Below are 24575 nucleotides of genomic sequence, written 5' to 3'. Positions count from 1 at the left end.
CACTTTCCATATCTTATCATCAACCGACCACGACAGATCAGATGTAGCACTCTGCAGTGGGCTAAAGCCTTGCCTTATTTCCTCTGCTAGATGAGATAGTCACACCCAACCTGGACCTCCCTTTCTGTGCTGGTGGACAAAGATACATTAAAACTCAGTGACCTCTCTTCCCATGAACTCTGAAATATCAGCTCTAGGTCTCCTCTCTAGGTGCGGAGAAAGTACCTCTGACCTTTCCAAACCCTGCTCCCAAACTCTACTCCCCCCACCCCCGGGAAAGGGCTCCTCCTCACTCCAGCCATTTTTTCAGGGCTCAGTCTTGGACTAGTACCAAGGAAGATGCTCACCTCTCTGCTTCTTTGTACTTGCCCTGCTTCTCCATCTCCTGGGCCTGGGTTACATAGAGCACGGACACATCTTCCTGACTCATACACTTGACTGCCAGCTGCCAAAAGGAACGCACATGAGAGAAAATACAGCACACTGCATGGCAATTTCTTGATACGTGGCAGTGAAGGAGAAGGGGAAACCCAATCTCCTTCCCATTAAGAACAGGTGTGTATGCTCTATGCTCTGCAGAGAATGGGCAGCCATTTGTCACCCCTCGGAGAGCGGCATCTGTGTTAACAGGCGCACCCACGCACAGATGGGATGTGAACATCAGGGAGTGACTTCTGGCTGGCTGCTGGATGCCTCTCATGCATCCTTTGGGAAGAGAGCTCATTGATCAGGTGCTGGTGCACAAGGCACCACCACCTCCTGATGAAAGACATTTCACCGAGCAGGGTGAGGTCCCCAGAAGCTTTGGCTTCTGACTCTACCTTGTGAGCCTGTTCCCAGAGCCCAGCCTGTGTGTACATGTCAATGGCATCCTTGGTCTGGTCTCCTTTGATGTACAGTTCCTCTGCAACCTGCAGGGAAATGACCATACTAGCAGTCCCAAGGGACACACAGAGCAGCAATGATGGTGCTCTGCAGCCTCACCTGATACTCCTGTAAAGCTGCATAGTGCTTGGCAATCTTGGGATAATATTTGGCTGCTGTCCGTTTGTCCTGCAAGTCCAAAATGTAGATGGCCTTTTTCCACTGCCGGGCTCCCAAGGCTGCCTCAACGGCCTTAACTGAGCACCTAGCGTCAAAAACATAACTCTTTATAGCCAGTCAGCAGCCATCTCCTCCAGCTAAGGCAGGGAGACCAAAGTGGTCTGCTGCTTGATTCTTCTTCCTGGGTTAGAGCAGCAAAAAAGGTAACTGGCAAACCTAAGGGGAAAGAATGAAAAACAAGGACAGCAGGGAAGAGTAATCAGGGCTGAAAGACCTTGGGAGAGATGGAGGAAAGCACCCGTGGTTGGGGCCAGCAGAGTGCACATAAGCACCAGGGGCACTGGAAAGTGGGGTCAAGGAGGCTTACTCAGCCAAAACCCCCCACTGATTTAAGCAAATCATATCAACTTCATAGTTTGCCAGATTATACTGCTGCTGGCAGCCACCACCTGCCCCCACCTGGCTTCAATATAATGGTTAATAGCCGCATCCAGCTGTTTCTGCTGCACCAGATGGTCTCCCCAGGCCTCCTCCAGCTTCACAACTTCTGCAGGAAATGCCAGGCGAGCCAGTTCCACTGCTGTAAGGGGACATGAGAACTGTTACACCAAATCCAGCAAGGAAGCAGAACCATGAGGTGAACAAGGGCCTTGGATGGGGTGCAGAGGGAGGGGAATGGTGACTGTCTAATCCACTCCAACCCCTATGGGCTACCCAACAATCTGGACCCCGGACCAAATCCATGCTGGTGCAACCAGCATGATCAAGGCCTTGGGAACAGGATGTTATTCTGGGACTGTGTGTGCAGGTACAACTATGTAAAAACATATACATTGAAGGAGATGATACTTGGAAGCTTCAGAGCATTGAGACATCTCTGGGCTCCAGGGCAATAGCTCAAGTTGCCATTGCCAACAGGCCAGGGTACCCAGGCTCCTTCTGGGCATGTATGGGGGGAGGAACATATTTAGCACAATACCTTTCAGGAAGGCACTGCCCTTGCAATAGCACTCCAGAGCCTTCCGTGGGTTCCCAACCTTCTCAAACAGGTCTCCAGCCTAATGACAAATACAAGCTGCCAGTTTCCAGAGCCACACCTTCCTCACACCATCATGTACCCCACCAGTCCCATGTACAGAGCTTGTCAGTCCTACCTAACAGACTTCTCCATCAGCTATGCCTTCCCCACCAAAGAAGAGCTTGGGGATAAAGGGAATTTCTAGGAAAGACTGCATGTGCTGAGACCATTTTCCTCTCTGCCGATCCACATATACCAAGTGCTTTTCTGGGGCATCATCTTCTAACATCATCTTCTAACAAGATAAGTGCTTTTGAGACAACCTCCCTCCTCTGCACAGTGCCTGGTGCAGCAACAGCCTCTTCAGCAGCTCCAGCCCCCAGGAGCTCTGCTATGCACATGCTCATACAGAAGCTCTGGGTGTGAGTAGCCAAGCAGGAAATTCAGCCTCTTGCAGCAGCAGGTTTTCACCCTGTAGGACAGGGTGGTGGCCAGCAGGGCAGGGTGAGGCTCAAAGCTTGTGGAACTTAGAACATAAGAGAAGAAAGGCCATTCCAGCAGGCCAAAGATTCATCCCCTTCAGTATTTGAATGGTGGCAAAAGCACATGTCTAGAGAAAGACTCTAAGAGCAGAGCAAGTATACACCAGCCTTTCCTCCATTTTATCTACCTGTCTCTGACAATCTGCACTGTAGAAGCTTCCTGAGTTTATGTCATGACGCCCTCACATCATCATATTTAACGGCTTTTGACAGAGTCTACCTCTATGATTTGTCTAATTACTTTTGGACTTTATACTTTTTGGTAACAAAACATCTGGCAGCATTAAGTTCCACAGTTACCCCTTCGACTGAAGGCTTGAGAAAAGGTGACAGGTTTGAAAAATCTCAACATTCTCTTGGGCCAAAATGAAATGGTCAGGAAATGCTGAAGGTAAAATGAGACTGGAGAAATGCAATTTAAGCAGGGCACGTAAAACAGGCCAGCAAAAAGAAGTGTTTTTCTTTTTCACACAACACATAACTGAACTGGCTAACTCATAGCCAATATCATAGATCAGAAAGTACAGATGGTTCAAACAATGATTTGACAGGCTTATGGAAGTAAAACCTATCAGGAACTCTTAAACATAAAAACGAAACTGTTCAAGTGTACTACAGACTGCAAACTGCTGGAAACCATGAACACACATTAGGGGAAGTATCACCCTGTATTTGCCTGCCCTGTTCTTTATATTCCTTTCTTAAGCATCTGCAAGAGGCCGCTGTTGGTCAGGATACTGAGCTGTGCACTGGTCAGACTCAGCACTGCTTTCTTACACTAACATGGGTATGTGCTGTGTAAAAACCACCCTTTTGTTTTAAAACTGCCACCTAATAAGTAGCTACCAATTAAACAAAGAGAAAAAATCTGTAGACAAAGTTCTACAAATTGTCTTCACAACCTCCTCTGTTTTATTTCCTTAGCTTTTCCCTTTAGACTATCCTTATATGAAAACTGTGCCATCATTTTTTATTCTACTATAAGGAAGCTCTGTATATTTTCACAGTGATATCAAGTTTTCTGTTTGATTCACAACTCCTTTCCTGTTAGTTCCTGTCTTCCCAAGGGCATCCTTGACTACTACTGAACTCAGCTGATGTTTCAGAGATATGTTGCCAATCTTTTCCCTGACTAATAACAGCAATTCTAGACCACATTCGTGTATAATGGATGCAGTTAGGATTTCCTTCCAAACGTTAACTGCAAATTTATCAACACAGAATTACATCTGCTGCTCTCCAGCTCAGTCCCACTGTATCTCAGAGATGCAGAAGACAGAGAAAGAGCTTTGATGCCACTAAGAAGAAAGCCCAATGGGTTAGTCCACTCACCTGTTCATACAGTTCCCCTCTGACCAGTGCCGTGGAGACCCTATTGATGACATCCCCGTTGGTCAGGAGCTCATCCCTTCTCATGGCCAGCTGTGCTGCTTTGGCTGGCAGCCCTGCCCGCAGGTACAAGCTGATAGCTGCCAGGTAGTCACCCTGTCCCTCTTGAACCTCCCCAGCCTTTTCTTCCTGCTGAGTATCCAGCAGCCACTGGTAGTAACCCCGACGCAACTTATCCAGCATCGGGTGTCCCTGTTGAGAAATGCAGCCTTGGCTGACCTGGGCAAGGCAAGATGATGTCCTACTTACCCTGCAGGCTCTGAACAACTAGCTCATGGCACCATACATCTTGCTGCCCAGTTAAACTAAGCAAGTACAGTTAGCAGAAACCACAATGCCAGCCCCATGTACTGTGCATCATCCATTCTTTTATGAAGCCCTAGACATTCCTAAATGAATTTCAGTAGCTTTTCTCCCTCACTATTCACCCAGGTCCGTACTTACATCAATGCAACCTTCCCTTCAGCTTGGAGCCTCTCCAAGCAGAAGTGAGGTCCTGATAGAGCAGACAAAGAGAACCCACACCATGAACAGGCTCCCACCCAGAAGAGTTACCACGCAAGCCTAGCCCACTGTCCAGCTATATTCTGTACCTTGGCCTCGGCAACCACGATGCATTCATCCCACATGTGCAGCTCCTGGTACATGTCCATGGCCTCCTCTGGGGCGTTCTGTGTCAGAGAGCAAAGTGTAAACCTGAAGGCTCAATTTAGTAGACATGTTGTCATTAAGCTCTCACAGTGGGCAAGGTCAGATGTGCAGAAAACACTTGAAAAAGTGTACTGTTCCCTTTACACAGATATACCTCCTCCTTCACCCTCTTCATGCACCTCAGGGCAACCCTACACCTTGGAACAAGAAAATCTTCTGGTTTAGGGCAAAAACTCTTCTCCCAGGAATAAGCAACCTCTTCCTTTTCTCTTCACACCAGGACACAAATCTCCCTGCTCATGAATAAATAGGACCTTTTCCGCTTTTGGTTCCTTTACTCACTTGTTCCAAGAAGATCATCTCTGCCAGCTTGTAGTTCTTGTCCAGCATGGCCAAGCGGGCACGTACCAGATAATGGTCTGTACCATCCCCACCCTGCAGACAACATCAGTTAGCTCCATCAGTTTGTAGAGTGAAAAAACAGGCTCTGGAATGGTACAAGGGAGGTGACTGAAGGTGAGGTCTGTGCCATTACAGAAACTGAAGACGACAGATAAGAAACAAAGAAGTGACGAGACAGGAGCAGTAAGAAATGGCTAGCCAGAAGAGGGACCTGGCAAACATGGATGAAGGATTACATCAGCAGTTTCTGCATGACCAGGTCCTGGTCTGCAGCAGGGTATTGGTGAGGTTGGGCACAGAAGATAATGCAAGTGTTTACAGGAAAGCAGCTGCCCTGCACAGTAGAAGTTTGACTCACATGCTCTTGAGCTGCCTGGTCAGCAATGGTATTGGTTTCATGCAGAAATCGAGCCTTTGCCATGTTGCCCAGCGCTGCAAAGCACCTGGAAAGAGCAAAGTGGCTAGTCAATAAATGGGTTTTGTTGCCAACTTTTGGTTCATGAAAAGAAAATCGGAACCTGGGCAGCAGACCCAGCTCTGCAAGCTGGAGAGGTGGGCTTGCCCTGCTTCAAGAGAAGGATATTGCCAAGAGCTGTCCTCTAGCCCTGCTCCACGGGAGATGCCATGGATATGACGAGCTCTCACAGAATCATTCTCAGGGCAACCCTACACCTTGGAACAAGAAAATCTTCTGGTTTAGGGCAAAAACTCTTCTCCCAGGAATAAGCAACCTCTTCCTTTTCTCTTCACACCAGGACACAAATCTCCCTGCTCATGAATAAATAGGACCTTTTCCGCTTTTGGTTCCTTTACTCACTTGTTCCAAGAAGATCATCTCTGCCAGCTTGTAGTTCTTGTCCAGCATGGCCAAGCGGGCACGTACCAGATAATGGTCTGTACCATCCCCACCCTGCAGACAACATCAGTTAGCTCCATCAGTTTGTAGAGTGAAAAAACAGGCTCTGGAATGGTACAAGGGAGGTGACTGAAGGTGAGGTCTGTGCCATTACAGAAACTGAAGACGACAGATAAGAAACAAAGAAGTGACGAGACAGGAGCAGTAAGAAATGGCTAGCCAGAAGAGGGACCTGGCAAACATGGATGAAGGATTACATCAGCAGTTTCTGCATGACCAGGTCCTGGTCTGCAGCAGGGTATTGGTGAGGTTGGGCACAGAAGATAATGCAAGTGTTTACAGGAAAGCAGCTGCCCTGCACAGTAGAAGTTTGACTCACATGCTCTTGAGCTGCCTGGTCAGCAATGGTATTGGTTTCATGCAGAAATCGAGCCTTTGCCATGTTGCCCAGCGCTGCAAAGCACCTGGAAAGAGCAAAGTGGCTAGTCAATAAATGGGTTTTGTTGCCAACTTTTGGTTCATGAAAAGAAAATCGGAACCTGGGCAGCAGACCCAGCTCTGCAAGCTGGAGAGGTGGGCTTGCCCTGCTTCAAGAGAAGGATATTGCCAAGAGCTGTCCTCTAGCCCTGCTCCACGGGAGATGCCATGGATATGACGAGCTCTCACAGAATCATTGACTGGTTCAGGTTGGAAGGGACCTTAAAGATCATCTTGTTGCAACCACCTGCCCTGGGCAGGGACACCTCCCACCAGACCAGGCTGCTCAAAGCCCCTTTCAGCCTGGCCTTGAACCCCTCCAGGGATGGGGCAGCCACAGCTTCTCTGGGCAACCTCACACTTCACTTCCCCATGCTTCAGAGATGTGCTGAGCTTGTCCACATCTGTCAGCTCCCTGAAGCCTTGCTATACACTGCTTTGGATTGCCATCAGCAAATATTTGTGCTACAGAGTGATGCCTTCCTGTCCCCAGTTCAAGCATCACTGTCCAGGATGAAAAGGTAGTCATTGCCTGGAATAGTGAACACTTAATTCTCCAATGCAGTGAATCTTCTAGGCCACACAAGAAGTCACATCTTTAGATAGACCCTGGTTTCGGCAAGGGATTCAGCAAAGGGAGTGTTTAAGCCAGAAATACGTTACAGCTTCTTCCTGTACCTCTCTGCAATGTGCAGCTGTCTAGCTTCCAAAGCCAGTCTGCTGAGGGTCTTCCACATGGCTTCCGTTTCTGTGGACATTTCCAGTGTCTCCAAAAATGCAGTAGCCCTTGAGACAGAAAGATTTGCAGACTTTCAGTAACAGAATAGAAGAGCTCTCTGAGGAAAATCCTAGGCTGAGACGGGAGCTTCCTAACAAGAGTTGCACTGAAAACAAAGCAAGCTGTGTGTGACCAGTTCTGAAGAAGACTGTATAACACAGGGCCTCACACATCAGGGAACACATCAGTGACGGAAGCGATCCCTATCTGGGCTGAGGTACTTAGAGGCATATGGTCACCAGAAGGCTGTAGCAGTGTGGGAAAAGTCCACAGTGTGTCTGAAGTAAGTCCCTGCTGCAAAGAAGTCTCTCAAGTGGTATCAGTGCTATGAAAATATGAAATTTTCTTCCCTGGTTGATTTTAAAGCCCTATAACAATGTCAGTCATACCCAGCTGGCTACCATGACTGCTTCAGGCAGTCAGTTTTTACTCTGCGCAGCTCCTGAATGTTTCCATGACACGGTCAGCATCCCTGGAGTGGCAGCAGCAAAAGTGCTTGAGTAACACTTCACATCTGGTTACTACAGAAGACACACTTATTCACTGCAGTTAAGTGAAAACTGCCTTCAGTGAATTCCTGTCAGTGTCAATGGGACCAGACTGGCCAGTCTCTTGTGCCACAGAGTTGAAATCACAGAGCTGTGAGGATGAAAAAGCTAAATATTCACCCCTGAAGGACTCTGCTGTGCATTAGAGCCAGCGCTGGCATCAACCCCATGCTCAGAGCCTGACCTTCAGGTCTGTATGGAAAGCTGTGCTGCTGTAGTTCATGGATTGCCAGATCTCAAATGTCTGTTATGTGAAGTGGGCTACCTGCCACCACTACGTGGTGTATCTAGCACTTACCTGTGATAATCCCCATCATCAACGGCGGTTCCAAACTCTATGAGACCTTCGTCCAGGGTGTAGGACACAGTGTTCACCCCTTCAGATACTATCACTTCAGTCTTCCCATCATTCCGTTCCAAGTTTACAATATCCCCCTGGAAAGAGTACCAGCTATCAACACCCCCATGTTCTCCTAAAGCCTGTGGGGTAGCAGGGATGTGAAGACAGCACTGTAATAGCCCTGCTGATTTAGTTCTGTTGAATGAGCTCACACTGCGCATACATCATCCTTATCTCACCAGGGGGGAAGGAAAAAGCCACTGAGCAGCTCCTTACTGTATTTACTGTCTCCGTGGTCTGCCAGCAATGCCTGCCACAAAACTGATGAGATGAGCTCATATTTTGTCCATGAAAACTAGCAATTCCCTTCAGTCTCCCTTCTGCAACACTTCCCTGACCATTCCCAAACACGTGAGCAAGAAGTAACAGAAACTGCTGGAGGTGGTCAAAGTCTCCAGAGATTTACCTTCAGAGGAAACATGGTGACTCGCTCTGGAGCATCAATGTTATACCAAATGCAGAGGCTGTTTCTGTTCTGAGCCACCACCACATCACTGCCCGGGACCCACTGCACATATGAGCAGTAGTTCAAAATGGTGGTCTTGGTGCCGCTTTTTATGTCATAGAGCTGCAGCTGGAGGGGGGAAGAGGAGAAAAAGGCTCAGCTGGGCTCATGGCTGGGCTGCTAGCTCACATGAATGTGGCAGGAACACCTGAGCAAATATCTTGTGAACAGATATTACCAACCAGGAATCAGACTTTTTCCAAGATACACAGCCCAAACTTCTACACTGTTATTTACACCCATTACTACCCAAGACTTAAGATCCTTTTAACCCCTGCAGTATTTTAAGCAGCATGCTCAGATCCTGCCTTACTTACTGCTATGTACATAAGTATATAAAACAGACCATGCCTTGTGCTACTTCAGTTCCTTCTCAGTTGCAGAGCTGGAACAGGAGAATGGTCTCTTAAGTCCTGCATGCAAACAAACTGGGAGACCAAGAACAGCCCTCCTCTGCAGTGCTGGGCTAAAATGTCCATCCCAGGTAAAGTCCTGTTGCAAGAACTGTTGCTAATAAGGTGAGAGGGTGTTTGTTTGTAGAATACACTGCCCTGAAACAAACCTGACAATTTGGAAGGTGTAACCTGACACATGGCCTAACAAAGACATATGATGACTTGTAACTTAAAAGTTCTAGGCTGTCTCTGTTCCTCGTCGTAACTGTCCTCACCTAGCAAAGATGAGACAGAGGGAAAAATTAAAAAGGGAGTTGTGCTAATTTCATGACATATCAGTCAAAAGAGAACAAGAAAGTCCCTGTTTCAGACTGTACCAAACTGGTTGGAGAAATATGTACAGACATAGCTTAGGGGAATCATGGTATTGTCTGATTTAGGCTAGTGTCAGTGTTTAATGAAGGGGCTGGCTACGTAGCCTCTTAAGAGGCCTGAAAAGGAGCCAGAAGAGGCTGCAGCAATCTTGATGATGCCACTGCCTCTTGTTGAGACAGTGAATTAGAGGACCCAAATATAAACTGAACAAGACTGCAGAAATAAATATAAAAATACATGTTGCTGGGAAAGTTCTCTCTTCTCACATGGTAGGACATATACAGCCTTGTGGAAATGTATGCCTCACTTACAAACAGAAGCCTCTTTCACTTGATGCAGGTTGCAATCACTGTTAGAACCTTTCTGAAGAGTAACAGTGCAGCAGAGCCCACACAGAAGCCCTTGCCACTGGCAGTGATTTGGTCTCCTTTGTAGCAAAGGCCTTTCTTGCTTGATGCTTTTATGGATACGTGGAAGTAGTGTCCTGAGGAGCTGTAGACATGGAACAGTCCTTCTGAGAGTTAAGAGCATCTTGATTAGAGAGACACTCTAATGCAGGTGCAGGCATTGCCTTTTTTGCAAATCCACATTGGGCTGCTCCTGTTTCTCTGGAATCACAAAGTGCCTGCAGGAGTCCTTGTTTTGTGATGGCCCAGAACCAGAACTACAGTCTTTGCACAAGAAAGCCCACCTGCAGCACACTCTTGTGAGAGGTCTGCGGTAAAGAGTTTGTGAGGCAGCAGATGTGTGTGCTGCAATCTTTGGCTGCAAAGCTGAGCACTCTTGTTGTCAACTGACCAGCTGGACAGCAATCAATCAGCAGGCAGGTAATTGATTGGAGACCTGTGATTCCCAAGCAAGAAGGTATCTTTGCAACCCCTACAATCCGTGATGCAGCCTCAGGGGTCAAGCTGCCAAAAGTGACAGTGAAGAAGCCTGGGGTTCCTGTCTGAAATGTGAGGGGTGAATTCAGAGTTTCTTCTGAGATGAGGCTGAGAAACTTCTCAGGGATTTCAACATGGGTGCATCTATGAACATAACACTTCACCCATCCCTGGACTAAGGAGAGAGGTAGAGCCAATAGGAAAATATTCTACTGCAGACTGACAGCCCCCAGTGGGATCTGAACTCTGGAGTAACTAAAACCATCCTGTGATGAGCTGCAGTGCTATAGCTGGGGTCTGCCACAGCATCTGGAACACCCACACAGGAATTCTAGATGTGAATTACACCATTGTCAAGAGGGTCATCTTCTCAGGACACTCTTGTGACAGGAAGAGCAAATGAAGTCAAGCAGTCAGGGAGCTTTACATTCATAAGAGAGAAGGCTGTGTGATATTGAACTGAGTGGAACTATAATACAATTGATAAACACACCTGGCCTGCTGCAATGACCTTCTTCAGCTCTATCTGTACAGTTAAACTAAACAAGTCTAGTGCATGACATGAGTACCTGCATATCATAATCTGTAGCGTGAAACCATTACCATGATTTTGAGCACAGTTTCCTCCTGGGCTTACCAGTACTCTCCCAGGCAACATTCAGTCACCGTCTAGGAATCAGCACAAGCCAAGGGCCATACCAAACAAGCTAATTGGTTGTGACTATGCTGTTCTGGAGAATTAGAGAGTTCATCTTACAGATATAAGCCAAGCTGTGGCAGACAACACTTTTAAATTTACATGTTTAAGTGCAACATCAGGGTCCTCAATCTGAGATTAACCCACTCCATCTCACAGAAGAAGAGCCTATGACCTTCATCTTCAGCGGTGTTGAGATGAAGCAAGATGTCTAGTAACTAACTTCAGAATTTGCCAGGACTCAAGACCAAACATGCAATGCCGCCAGTTCATGCAATCTGAACATGGTCTATCTTCCCCAAAGGAGTAGTCAAAAAGTCCCAAGTACTTCACATGTGTTTCTCACCTCCCTCCCTCCATTTGGGCCTATCTGTCTTTACCTCTCCCCAGCCATGCCATCTTGTCACGCTCCCCCAGATGCGCCTGCCTCACCCTCATCTTCTTGTCCCTGAAGAGTAGCTTGTGGCCTGTTTCATTCAGCTCCAGCCAATCAATCTTGGTGTCATGGCTGATAGTGCCAGTGTTGTAGCAACCAACGAGGTCCACTTGGGAAGGAAAGAAAGGAAACAGTGTAAGTATCTAATGTGCCCCATAGTGCTGAACATCCAATGCTTTCCCATGGGGATCAGGTGCCTGGGACCTAATTAGGGCAGGACCCGCTGTGACATGAAAAGCAAACTGCAGTGACATTCTATCTTGTTGCCTTATCAACAGCAGTAACTCCCTCCGGCCTTTTGTGAGCACGCACAGACATGGGCACCACAGGCAGCAATACCATCTGCCGAACGGCACAGAGAATCTTGGGTCCAGGACAGATTCAGAGCCACCCCACAGCTGTGTCCACATCAGGCAGCCAAAAGCCAGGGAGCCTGGTCTCTGCCAGGCAGAGCGAATGTGAAGGGGTCCTTTGGGGATATGCTGGCTGGCACAAAGGATTCAGGAAGGATGGTAAAACACAGGGGAAGGAGGTTTACATTCACCTGTTGCTATAGTCTTGATGTCTATCAGATAAGCCAGCCTCTTGTTCTCCTCCGCGCCTCTCTGCCATCTCTCGTTGATACGGACACTGTTATTTGAAGGGAATGATGACAGTTACCTTTACTCGTCTCTAAATTCACAGGACTGAATCAGATAGTCTCCCCCAGCTTTCCCTGCAGTTTGCCCAAGTGCACAGAGCCTCTTGCAGCTCTCTGACCTGTGACTCTTGCACAGTATCTATGGCTGCCTCAAATGAGAACAAACCCTTCCAATTCATGGCTTTGCTCTGGAAGCTGCCCCCCTGGAGCCAGGGCCCGCAGTAGCTAATTAGTTATGCTGCTTCCACCTCTGAGCAGCCCATGATCCTCTCTTCTCTTGGATCAGAAAATGGAGTATGGTATTTCAGAGGCACAGAGGAGGTCACATTGGCATCTAGAGTCCCTGATAATGCTGTACTAGGACCGGCTGGATGCAGAGATGCATGAGTACACACACAGAGGAAATCTCTCTTCAGCCATAAGCAAGTCAGGCTTCAGTAATCACGTACCAGAGAAAAACGGGCTCCGGTGCTTCTAAAACTTTACAACCATTAAGGGTAACCAAGCAATTAAACCCCACCATTAAGGCACATGGAAAATAAGGACATGAATAGTGACAACCAACATGGCTTCACGAAGGACCAATTGTGCCTGACAAATCTGGCAGCCTTCTATGACAGCGCTTCAGTGTTGGTGGATAAGGGAAGAGCAGCTGTCACCTACCTGGAATTGTGCAAAGCACTTGACTCCCATCCCTGGAGGGGTTCAAGGCCAGGCTGGACAAGGCTTTGAGCAACCTGGTCTGATGGGAGGTATCCCTGCCCAGGGCAGGGGGTAGGACTATAATTTTTAAGGTCCTTTCCAATCCAAACCATTCTGTGATTCTATGACCATTGGTCACTGTCAAGAGCGGATTACTCTGGTCCCGGTGTCTGGCGCCTGCGTTCTGCAGAGTGGGACATTTCCAAGTGTATATATCTGAGGTCACTCTCTCAAAATGAAGTACTGGCCACACAGGCAGGTGTGACACTCACCTGACAAGATGAGGGTTCATGAACTCTGTGCGGACAGACCCCAGGATGTCGTTGCTTCCATATTCCACCAGTGTCAGCTCTCCAGCATTAAAGATCATGCAGACCTGAAGGTGAGAGGGGAATACGTTCTTACAGAAAACCCAGGTAAGTACATGTACCTGCCAGTGAGGTGTGCAGAAAAGAACTCTGCTGCACACAGGTCTGAATTCAGACCCTCTGGGATGAGTAAGGAATTGCCCTTGGCTTCCTGTTGTGACTGACAGCTTTTCCTCAGAGTTGGGGATTTTAGTTCTGAGCCTATCTGTAACCTGCAGGAGGAGCCAAACTGTCACCCTGACAGCTGCATTCTGTACCCTGTACCTCTAACACTGCTATTCCACACACAGAGCGTGTTCTGTACCTGCCACATGGAAAGGGCAAGTATGCAGAGGAAGCAGACTGGGATCTGCATGGAGAGTATAAGTCCAGCAAACTGCTGAGAACCAGGATTTTCCAGAAGTGCAGTTGACACCTTTAATGCCGGTGCACACATGGCTTTACTCACCGCTCATGGGTATCATCCTGTCCCATCCAACTTACATTCTCATTGTCGAAGAAGAACTTCTCATTCCCTCCAGACCCTTGCCAGGCTACCTACAATACAAGGGCGTGGAGTGAGCAAACACCAGGCCAACAGCTCCCGCAGGGGACCAGGCTGCAGGCATTGCCATCTACTGTCCAGCTCAACTCCCACGGACAGCAAGAATTGCGCCCCACAAGGGATCGTGTTCCAGCACTTCAGCTGTCAACAGTGTTCTTCCCAGCTTGCAAGTTCCTCACTTCCCTCTCCCTTTTTTTAACCCATGCTTCAGACTCCGTTTCATGTACTATCTTACTGCTTTCTGGACAAGAGGCCTTTATGTGACCGATGTACTTCCCCAGTCTGTTCTCTCACAGGCACTTTCCCACCTTCCTCTAGACTAACTTTATTGTAAAAAGCATCCCCAACAGTCCCTTTCCCTCAGTAAATCTTCTCCTCAGAATCTCTGCAGCACATGTTGCTGAGAGAGATTCCAACAAGACTTGAAAAAAAAATCTTTCCCCCATGAGCACAGTAAAGCCTTGGAACAGGGGACCAGAGAAACTGTGGGATCTCCATCCTTGAAGGTTTTCAAGACCAACCTGGATAAAACGCTGAGCAACCACATCTGAATTTAATGTGACCTTTAAGGGCCTGGAGCATCTCTCCTATGAGGAGAGGCTAAGGGACTTGGGTCTTTTTAGCCTTGAGAAGAGAAGACTTAGGGGGGATCTAATCAATGCTTACAAATACTTAAAGGGAGGGTACCAGGAGGACGGGGACGGTCTTTTTTCAGTGGTGCCCAGTGACAGAACAAGAGGAAATGGGCACAAACTTGAGTATAAGAAGTTCCACCTAAACGTGAGGAGGAACTTCTTTACTGTGAGAGTGGTAGAGCACTGGAACAAGCTGCCCAGAGAAGTGGTGGAGCCTCCTTGTTTGGAAACATTCAAAACCCGCCCGGACGCGTTCCTGTGCAACCTGCTATAGGCAGACCCACTCTGGTGGGGGGGTTGAACTAGATGATCTCCACTCTTCCAACCCCATATGATTCTATGATTCCTTTGGGTTATAAGTTTGATAAAAGATCTCCCAAGGTCCCTTGCAACCTAAATTATTCTATAATTCTTTGAAAATAGATGCATTGTTCCCACACAGAAAACACACCCTTTGAGTCACAAAGTTAAGCATTGGACAGTCAAGGAACTGACAGGTTTTGCAGTACCTCACTGAGCTTGTTGGAGCTGATGTCACCTAGCAGTAACGTGTCTGAGGTATGGGCCACCAGATATCTGTCTTTCCCTAAGATCTTCACCTCATCAATCTCATAACCATACTGGGATTTCAACACAATGCGGGTTCCTGTTGAGAGGTTCTTCACAATGACCTAGAGAAAGTGAAAAAAAGCAATATGAGGCACTGTTTCCAGGCACAGAGGAAGAACACAGACTTTGTGTCCTATGGAATATTAGATAACAGATGATATCTGGGTATTTAGATGTCCTCTCACATCATTTCACTCTTCTTTTTTAAATAAACCTTACCATTCCTCTTCTATGGGATAACAACTGTAGTAAAAGTGTGGGATTCTCACTGCTGCCATTTAGAAGTTTCCAGCCTAATTGGAGGACTACTCAGGCCTTTGAGGATGTCAACCTCTGAGAGTCCTACGCTCTCTCCACTGACTACAGAGGGGTGCCCAGACTGCTACCTCACCCCTACTTTGAAACAGGTAACGTTGGCTGAATTTAAACCACTTAAGGAGCCTGGATTTGGCACAGAGGTACCCCACACAAACAAGGAAATAAACTCCATGATTTTTGCTCCTAGCCAATTTCCACCCAGCCTTGACACTGTCCCTGGAATATTCCCTCTGCCTTTCCCAACAAGTTGCTATGAAAAAACTGCAGGTGCAGATGTATACCTAAAATGCTTTGGTAATTTGCTTTGCCAAGTTTGGTGCATATTTTTCAAGACAGTGTAACTGCTTTAAAGAGAGGAATTAATGAGGTAAAAGGACTCAGAGAAATCACCATCACTTCCAACTCTTTCCAGTGTAGTTTTAATGGGGCTGAAGGTAACTACCGTACAGAAATTACAGAGTTCCCTCAGCTGAATACAAGGAATCTGCCCCTCAGGGGTCCGTATTGTCCCTCAGGGGTCCATATGGGGACCAGTACTGTTTAATGTCTTCATCAATGACACAGACAATGGGATTGAGTGTAACCTCAGTAGGTGTGTGGATGACACCAAGCTGACTGGTGCGGTGACAGGCGTGGGGGACAGGATGCCATCCAGAGGGACTTGGACAGGCTGGAGAAGTGGGCCCATGTGAACCTCATGAGATTTCAAGATTTCACCCCATTAATCACAACTCTCTGGGCAGAGATGCCCTGGAAACATTCCAGGTCCGGTTGGATGGGGCTCTGAGCAACCTGATCTAGTTGAAGATGTCCCTGCCCACGGCAGGGTGTTGGGACTAGGTGACCTTTAAAGCCAACTAGATGACCCTTCCAACCCAAACCATTGTATGATTCTTTGATTTCGTGAGTGATTGGGCCAAGGACTGGAGGCAGATGATAGACCGGAAAGAAGCTGATGGCACCAAGAACTCCAAACATGTAAAGTTTTAGTAAGTATCCCATTGTAATCAACGGACATTACCTCGCTGGTTATTCTCTTACCTGGCTTGGTCCCACATATGTCATTTCAAATTTATTTTTGTAAATGCTTCTGCGAAGGCAGCAGTCAAATTGTTCAACTCCTCCACAGAGAGTGCCCTGGGGAAACAAACGTATTGCACATAGTCAGTGAATTTTGTTACGAAAAGGTATTCCAGACCCTATTTTCATGAAAAGGATCAGAGGTGAGACAGAAATCCCCAGGTCCTGGCTGCTCTGGGGAACAAGGCTCAAGGCCCAGATGCATGAGGACCAGTCCTATCTTGACTTTCGTGAGAGAACAGAAAGATTGAGAAATTCTCAGAGAAAAAGAGCTTACCAAATACTGCCACATACACAGCAGAGGAAGAGGAGGGGTTAATTCAGAAAGATTTGCAGAAAGACTGATTTAAAGAGCTTTAAGGAATTACTTAACTTGATAGAGAAAGGCAGATCAAGGCCCAACAGCCAAAAGCAGAAGAAAGACACCTCTGAACTGAAAACATAGCATGTAAACATAGGGTAGAAGATCAGGTCTCGTACTGCTTCTCACAGGTGCTTGGAGGAAAGAATGCTTGTGAGACTGATCTAGAGAAGCTATGCTATGCTATGCTGACCTTACTACACTTCTGTGAAAAAAGGAGGGCTGCTGCTGCCAGTGAGCCATTACACATCAGCCATGATAATTCCAGCTTCATACTCTGCACAACTGACTGCAGCAGAGTCCCTTGCAAAGGTCTCAGCCCAAGCACCTCCATCACACACCTCGGTGACAGTGTGACCACTCTCACTCTCCCTGTGTCACGTCACTTTGTTCTCAGGAGCACGCGTAAGACTGTCCCCGGTGTGTGACCCGTGGGCTCACAGCTGCTGACTGATGATACAAACCACACAAATCCGTGATCCATCCCTCTTCCATGCTAAAGCTGTGATGGTGTAGAGGTGAGCTATTTCTTTGGGTTTGCCTTCCTCCCAGGCGCTGCGGCGTGGGCTCCAGTTCAAAACCCTTAACCTGTGAGAACGGATGAGACAGCAGAAACATGAAGAATTGCATATGGTTGAAGAAGAAAGCGCTACAAAGGGGAGACTTTACCATCAGGCACCATACCTATCATAGCTGCCAATGACCACAGACTGGCCGCCAGGACTGGCAGCTGCTGTGGTGAATTCCTTCTCTGATGAGTCCCGGCTGTAGTCAAAGGTTTGAACCACATTTCCTTCCTTCCCATAAGCTACAATCTTCTTATCGCAGCCTGCAGCCACAATGCTGTTGGAAGCCCAGGCGAGGGCATAAGGAGGACAGGGATGCACCACCAACTTACCCTAAATTAGACAAGAAAGAACATCTGAAAACATGAATGGGTACAGCCATTCCGGTTCCAGCTGGCCTCTGTATTCACTTGTCACAACAAGACCAGTCTGAGGCCCTTCTGTAAAGTCCAGCTCATGGGAGGTGCTTTGTCTGCCTGCCCCTCTGTAGGAAGGTAGAAACCAGAACTGAGAGATGTTTCAACTATTCCACATGTTTAACTGGGAGAGAAGATTCCTGGTGCCGGGAAGAAGACCAGTACCATTAACTAGACTGGGATACCCCCATAATGTACCAGAGTATACATAGGCTTTCAGCATATCATGCTAGAGAGCAAACATGCTCAAACTGCTTCAGCTGGAGAGAAAATATCTGAGTAACAATAGCATTCCCTTCACCATAGCCTGAAGCACAGAGACTTCTCCTTTTGGGGAGGAGCAGGGGTCAGGAGAAATGCTGGGTGCCAAGTATTCTGTCCCCAGGCAGTGTGAACCTGGCATTCGGGTTTAACTGAGGTAACTATACATTGTTTACTGAGAAGATGACAATAGCTATTCCCTGGAACCCTACCTATTCAAGCCTTTTTTTCCTGGAGACTCTAACATCGGATCTTTCCAGACACCTGAATAGCCTCATGTCTCATACACAAAAATGTAACTTCTGCTCTCACCACTGCACTCAGTGTATTTCAAAGCAACTAGTCACTGGTCTGCCTTCATCAGTGCTCCGTAAAAACTATGCTAGCAAGCACAGACCACAGCTCCTCTCCAGACTTGCTCTCCCTCCATGGCCTAATCCCTTACCAGAGCTCTTGAGCCAAAGAGCTCCTTGGCTGTGCAAACAGGAATTTGCTAATTGAAGAAGAATCTCTGATACCTGTGATTCACCTGAGCCCTCATCGTCAAAGAAGAAGCGTACTATGGTTCCATCTGCATGGCCAGACAGGATTCCCTTCCCCGACACACTGCAAAGAAACACAGACAGGATGATGCATTACTGCAGTAAGACTTGCACCTTTATTTTCATACCCTTGCCCAGAGGAGCCAGTCCCAGGGTCATTGTTGATGTTCCTCATCACCAAAGACAAGGTGGGTGATAAACACAAGAATACCTAAAACCTGTATTGGTGACTGTAAAAACAAAGCAGACAAAAGTACGGCAAGCATAAAGGAGAGCGGCCAGATAAGCATCTTCATCATGTAAAATCACAATAACTAACTTTCTGTACCACTAAAACACAGGAAGGCTAAGTAACCTTAAGTGGAATAATGACTACGCACATAATTTTACGTAACAAGGTATATCAAACAACCCTTGGATTGGAACTATTCCAAAAATGAGGCTGAATATGGTGATGCCAGGAATCCCTAAAAGCAACACAGTTAAGACAAAAAACCATCTGGACAAACACTCCAGTCCATCATTTGTAGCATTCATGTCTTGTGTAAATCTTGACACAAGCAAGGAGAAGAGGGCAAGGAAGAGGAAACAGGCATAACCTAGTGCACCCAGAAAGAACACTTTTTAATGATGATTCAAGTACAGAATATAAATTCTGTTTAACACTGGAACAATCCAGGAATCATACATCTGTCTTCTGTGATTGCAACCCCAGGTCTGTCATTGACACCATGGCAGTAACAGCATGAGCTGTGTTTACAAATAAAAGAAGAGGGGGAGAGAGTCAGGGGAAGGATTTGGGGACAGGGGGGCAGATGGGGAAGAGAGGTCGGAGAAGAAGAGGGGATGAAGAGAGAGGTGGGGGGAACAGAAACCCTCTGGAATAGAGGCAAAGGCAGACAGTCTTTGGAGGGATTTTTCAGCAGTAGAAAGTCAGAGTCCTAGGCTAGCTTTAGGTTTCTTAATTTTTTTTAGCACTCAAAAACCAGAATGTCAACATTTAGTGAAAATCCCATTGCTAGGATCATGACATAACTTAATTTTTTTTAGGTAAAGGATAAAGAAGTATTTAAAATTAAATCTTAATTAAAAATTGCATTTTATGGTTATTTTTCTCATCATAGCCTTGTGTTTTATCTGACAGAAAATTTTTACTTTTACTAGCCCTTGAACTTGACTAATGTCAGTAATTAGCGAGATTAAGTTGACAAATTTAATCTTTATAAAGTCCTGGATTCAAATAAATCAATACATGCGAGTAATGTCATGGGAACTTGCATCCTGAAATGTATTTGAGGAACAATCAAACCGCATGGGCCAGTGTGGTATATCCAGGTATCAGATTTTAGGATGGAATTCCTTCTGGAAAGCACAGTACTTTATTATCTCGACAAGGAACTGACAGCAGAAAGAGACACTCTGGCGACCTCCCATACTGACACCAGTTGTGCCAGGGCCAACAGCGGGACAGGAGACTGAGCCAATGCAGGAAGGCTAACGCAATGCCATACTCACTTGGACGTTAGCGAGACCACATAGGAATCTGTCCCGTAAATGGTGGAAGACTTGTTGTTCTTTGTATTTGCTAAACGAACCTGAGAAAGAGAATCTGATCAATGTTGATTCTGTCTGCAGAATGTGGACTTCCCCCAGCGTAACATCCCCAGAGGCTTCCTGGTCCATGAAATAACAGGAAGCTCATAGCTTTTTGGTAGGTTGGAGAAGTCGAAAAGTTGGAGGCTTAAGAAAAGGACCAAATGATCCAGGAGAAACCCCAAGCACTAGAACCTGGTTACCTCCAAGGGAATCAGAACCAGAAAATTCAAATCAGTGGTGTAAACCCTGAGTTGCTATTTGGTGCCCAGTGGCACACGGTAGCCCAGATGCTGGTAGCCCCTGCATGGAGAAGAAAATGAGGCAAATAACAAGTTTCTCTACCTTTCCTTCAGCAAGACCAAAGACAATGACGTTCTCCACTGGCCACAATAAGCAGGTCACGGCACTCTGCCAAGGAGGAGGTAAAAAAAAGAGATAAGAACTCCACTACCTAGAAAGCTTCCTGCCCCACTGCTATGTAACACAGCTCATGAACACTGAGACCACTCAGACCAGGAAAGAGAAGAGATGGCAGCATTTGGACAGGCCTTAAAGTAGGATTGAGGACCTCCATGCTGAAGCTTGAACTAGATAATACTGAGCTGGGGTAAAGCAGCAAGCTCAGAAGGGCTAAAGCAGGGCATCAAAGTTACACCAGATGTGTTATACTACCACGGATGCTCTTCTGAGAGGACTACTGATTGATCAGATGTGTGGGGTTTTCCCCATGCTATTGTTGAATGTACAAACTCATGGCTATTTGAAGATTTTTTTGCATCAACAAGTATAAAACGTAAAAATAATATGACTCTGCCAGGTTCTGTAATAGATATGAAAATATCTGTACATTGGATCTTCATTTGATGAATCAGAAATAGTCCTTATTTATATTTTTTGTTTACAAGCAAGACGGTTACCACATGCTACAAAGTAGGTCAGGTAGAAATGGGTTGGTTCGTTAAACCCAAACCTAAGGTATTCTCAAAATCTGAGGTGGGGATCAGGAAGAATAAAGCTGAGCACAAAACCCAACTGTAAAAGCGGGTCAAGAGAACTAATGAAACCGCTCCACGTTTAAACTGAAGAATTTCAGTCAATAAGGCGGCTGGTGTTTGGCACTGTGCCACCAGCACTTGCCTCACTGGCTCATCTGTTCCATTTTAAGCATCTGGGCCTGCTTTAGACATATTTACACCCTCATTTATTTATCTCACCTTCACATCAGCAAATACAGCTACAATCAGATACCAAAATGTCACTGGATACCTAAACTGTTCATAATTTGTATGTCTAAATAATGATGAAGACCCATTTTTATTGCACCTGTTTCCCAGACATCCATACCTTTCCCTCATTATCTGCCAGACCTTTATTTTCAGCCTAACCACAACCACAAGCAGCCCGGCAGTAGCTTAGAAACAAGCCTCACAAAGTGGTAATGTGCTCAGCTACTGGTGTAAAGAAGTCATACTTGCACATACTCATCCTGACCCTTCAGCAGGATGCCTTGCCTGCCAGCCAAGCAGAACAGTATCACTGTATTCACAAGATGTGTAAGAGTGCCCAATACATTTTGCCAATGGCTGGAGAGGGAAAGGCCTTAATAACAAATCTCTCCTGTTTACTGAACACACAAAAAAATTGTAAATAACAATATTTAGTTATAGGAGAAAACCAGACACAGTGGTAAAAACCCACACATATAGCATTAGAAAAAATACAGGATTTATTATGACAGAAGTGGCAGAAAAGGCATGGGGAAGAGAGTGAGAGAAAAGAGAAATGAACCACTACATTAAAAATTAAAAAAAAACGTATGCATGCTGTGCACACCTAAGCTTGTGAGAGGCAAGCAGCTCCCACCGGGCTGTTACCCAGGTGCTACAGCAAAGGGGAGGCAGAGGGGCAAGGAGCTCATCCTGCCAGCGGACAGCAGCAAAGAAGGAAAGGACTCTCCAGTGAGGCTACAGGTATCCACACCTGGGTTAACCACAATGTCCGGGAAAGGGACAAAGGGACACCAAGCCCCTCGTGCTCTCTTTCCCTCATGACAGTCTACCCAGTGTCACAACCACTCAGCGCAGCAGCTCCAACACAGAGAAACAAAAGCTGAACAACAGCTGCCTTCACTTATTGCCAGGGCAACAGAACTACCTGGGTTCCCCTCCTGCAGCCAGAAGCCCATGTGGAGAGAGGCTTGACAGCCCTCCTAAGCCACTGTCAGAGCAGCTGCAGTGGTGGGCCATGACCCAGCCCTGATGTAGGCTTTCAACCCAGAGGGTCAGGCTGTCCTTCACCTGAAAAGCAGCCTGAGAACGCCTGGCACAGAAACTCCAGCAACCACATCAGAAGCAGTGCTGCCTATGTCTTCTGGGGATTTGGCTCAAGGGGATGACTCCTCCTGACTGGTACTAGCTCCTTCAGGGGAGGAAAACATAGCAGAGAACTCCTCTAGTGACACAGAGAAAGCGGGGGTCATAGCGTGATGGCAACTGGCTGGAAAGCCTCGGGCAGCTGCTGGACATTGACTTCTGAAGGTAAAACAACTAGTCAGTGCATTCCGTTGCCTCATACAGGTGGTTTTCTGTGCAAGGAATTTATAACACCTTCGCCTTTTCCAGATACTGACATCAATCTTGGGACAATCCTTGCCAGAGACCTCCTGAGTAGAGAGCTCTCTGACCACACAGGCAGAGCCAAAGCAGCAGAGCACAAAGGTGGCCAAGGAAATAACCCGACTTACAAACCTGAGGTCTTTGAACATGGGGAAACTGTGCAGCTGGACTGCATTCTGCACACTTTACATTTTGGTTAATAAGGAATCTCGGGGCTTAGAGTTGCCAACCTGTGAAAAACAGTTGGGCTCAGAGTCTCTCCTTTCCAGTTTTTCCGTTTCAACTCCCTTAAAACATTCTGTCCTCTGATGCCTAAAGTAGTCCCCAAAGTTTTGTAAGTGACTGCATTTTTCATTCAGCAATTAATTACCATGATGTATCCAGGCCAGTATGAGGCCTCTGAAGCTTGGCGAATAATATAAGCCTCAAAATTTAGAGATTATCTTAGGATCTACCTGCACTTTTGGAGACCAAGTACCACTGACAGTTTGACCAAGTATACCTCTGAGTATGAGCAGCGAGACATTTAATTGTCTTTATCCTACATACACTGGAGAAAATGGTGTTAAACAGGAGTCTCACCGTTTGGATGAACTTGTTGCATATCACCTTCTTGTCACCCCTGCAGAAAAAGGTAGACAAAAGTTACCACCAGTGAAGCTAGCAACACTGCCCATTCTGGTTACCCTGCTGTTTGCATTCAGTCTGTTTCAGTATTGCCAAACGCAGGCTGTTTAAGTTTTGTACAAAGGTTGTCTATCACAAGGCAACTTTTGGTAGAAAATTTAAGAAAAAAACTTCAGATCTTCTGAAATGCTGATGATCTGCCTTTCTGAGCAGCTGTAGCACACCACACACCAGCAAATGAGGCTGAAGTGAGGCTGGTTTCACAATTCCCCAGCTATCAGAGGACAGCAGCACAGGCTTTAGAGCTCCAGCTTCACAGAAGCTCAGCTGGTGCATGGTCAGACAAGATTTGAGGAAATCCTATCTGCTGCTCACTAGGGAAACACCTAGGTGTTGTGGAAAAGACCACGATAAAGAGAGGGCTGGGACACCGGGGCATCCCCAGGCCCGGAGCTGGAGAAAGTGGAGAGTCTGAGTGTGAAAGAGCGAGTCTGCAGAGGAGAAGGCAGAAGGAGGTGAAAAAGGGAGAGTCCTGGGAGTCCCTGGCACTGCAGGGTTAGATGGTTAGATGACAACACAGCGTGCACCGGGTGGAGGAGCAGGCCAGGCCACTGGTGCAGGCAGCATCCATGCCTGCAAAGCATGCTGTACGGCAGGAAGGAGCATGCTGTCCCCTCCTCACAGCCACTGGGCCCTCTACCACCAGACTCACCACTCCTCTCCAATCTTGTAGACGTAGACAATGTTGTCTGTTTGGCCAATGGCGATTTTGGTGGAGTCCGGGGAGAAGGCCATGCCTTTGACCACGTAGCTTTTCCGGCCGTACTGTGGAGAGGACGGAGGTGTGGGCCGCAGGGGAAAGCTGCCCTGACCCAGGCCCCGGCCCACAGGCCGCAGCCCTGATCGCGGAGCAGCCCCGGCGGCAGCAGCCCGGGCCCCGGGCCCTCACCTTGGCGTCGGCGGGCTTGGTGGAGAACTTGTCGCGCCGCTCGCCCTGCTCGTCGTACAGCAGCACCACCCGGTCGGCGGTGCAGACGGCGAACCGGGCGCTGCTGGCCGACCAGGCCATGCAGGTCACCCGCGCCGTCCCGTCCTGCGGGGCATACGCAGCCTCAGCACCACCGCCGCCCCCGCCCCGCCCCGGCCCGCTCCCCCCGGCCCGACCCACCGCACCTGCGGGGACAGCAGCGTCCGCACGTGCCGCAGCCGCATCGCGCCGAGCGCCGGGACGGGAGAAGGACCGGGACGGACGGCACCACCGCCGCCGCCGGGCCCACCTCGCCTGGCCCCGCCCCGCG

At 47.5% G+C, this 24575-nt stretch overlaps 1 protein-coding gene across 5 annotated transcripts in view; it reads right to left on the bottom strand.

Annotated features, from left to right (window-relative positions):
- The window catches only part of IFT172 (intraflagellar transport 172), a 38886-nt gene extending 14317 nt beyond the window's left edge, over window positions 1–24569 (bottom strand). For 4 of the 5 annotated variants that reach the window (XM_014946390.1, XM_014946391.1, XM_014946393.1 and 1 more), the window contains exons 1-27: window positions 24451–24569; window positions 24227–24370; window positions 23990–24102; window positions 23233–23272; window positions 20378–20443; window positions 19955–20034; window positions 18416–18503; window positions 17339–17553; window positions 17119–17242; window positions 16255–16350; window positions 14796–14957; window positions 13591–13644; window positions 13012–13115; window positions 11942–12027; window positions 11394–11506; window positions 8512–8679; window positions 8004–8140; window positions 7058–7165; window positions 6282–6366; window positions 5864–5956; window positions 4587–4664; window positions 3937–4185; window positions 2024–2102; window positions 1504–1624; window positions 985–1129; window positions 822–911; window positions 348–445 (exon numbers count right to left, since the gene is read on the bottom strand). In XM_014946390.1, coding sequence (XP_014801876.1) covers window positions 348–445; window positions 822–911; window positions 985–1129; window positions 1504–1624; window positions 2024–2102; window positions 3937–4185; window positions 4587–4664; window positions 5864–5956; window positions 6282–6366; window positions 7058–7165; window positions 8004–8140; window positions 8512–8679; window positions 11394–11506; window positions 11942–12027; window positions 13012–13115; window positions 13591–13644; window positions 14796–14957; window positions 16255–16350; window positions 17119–17242; window positions 17339–17553; window positions 18416–18503; window positions 19955–20034; window positions 20378–20443; window positions 23233–23272; window positions 23990–24102; window positions 24227–24370; window positions 24451–24489 — 2975 coding nt within the window. In that variant the 5' untranslated portion in view covers window positions 24490–24569. The remainder of the gene's footprint in view (window positions 1–347; window positions 446–821; window positions 912–984; window positions 1130–1503; window positions 1625–2023; window positions 2103–3936; window positions 4186–4586; window positions 4665–5863; window positions 5957–6281; window positions 6367–7057; window positions 7166–8003; window positions 8141–8511; window positions 8680–11393; window positions 11507–11941; window positions 12028–13011; window positions 13116–13590; window positions 13645–14795; window positions 14958–16254; window positions 16351–17118; window positions 17243–17338; window positions 17554–18415; window positions 18504–19954; window positions 20035–20377; window positions 20444–23232; window positions 23273–23989; window positions 24103–24226; window positions 24371–24450) is intronic. The other variant, XM_014946392.1, reaches the window with a different exon arrangement.
- Window positions 24570–24575: the final 6 nt, after the last annotated feature.

The sequence above is a fragment of the Calidris pugnax genome, unplaced genomic scaffold (assembly GCF_001431845.1).
Source record: "Calidris pugnax isolate Ruff unplaced genomic scaffold, ASM143184v1 scaffold165, whole genome shotgun sequence".
In the NCBI taxonomy this organism is placed as follows: Eukaryota; Metazoa; Chordata; class Aves; order Charadriiformes; family Scolopacidae; genus Calidris; species Calidris pugnax.
Note: the sequence above shows the minus strand (reverse complement) of the source record. Positions and strands in the feature narration are given on the sequence as shown.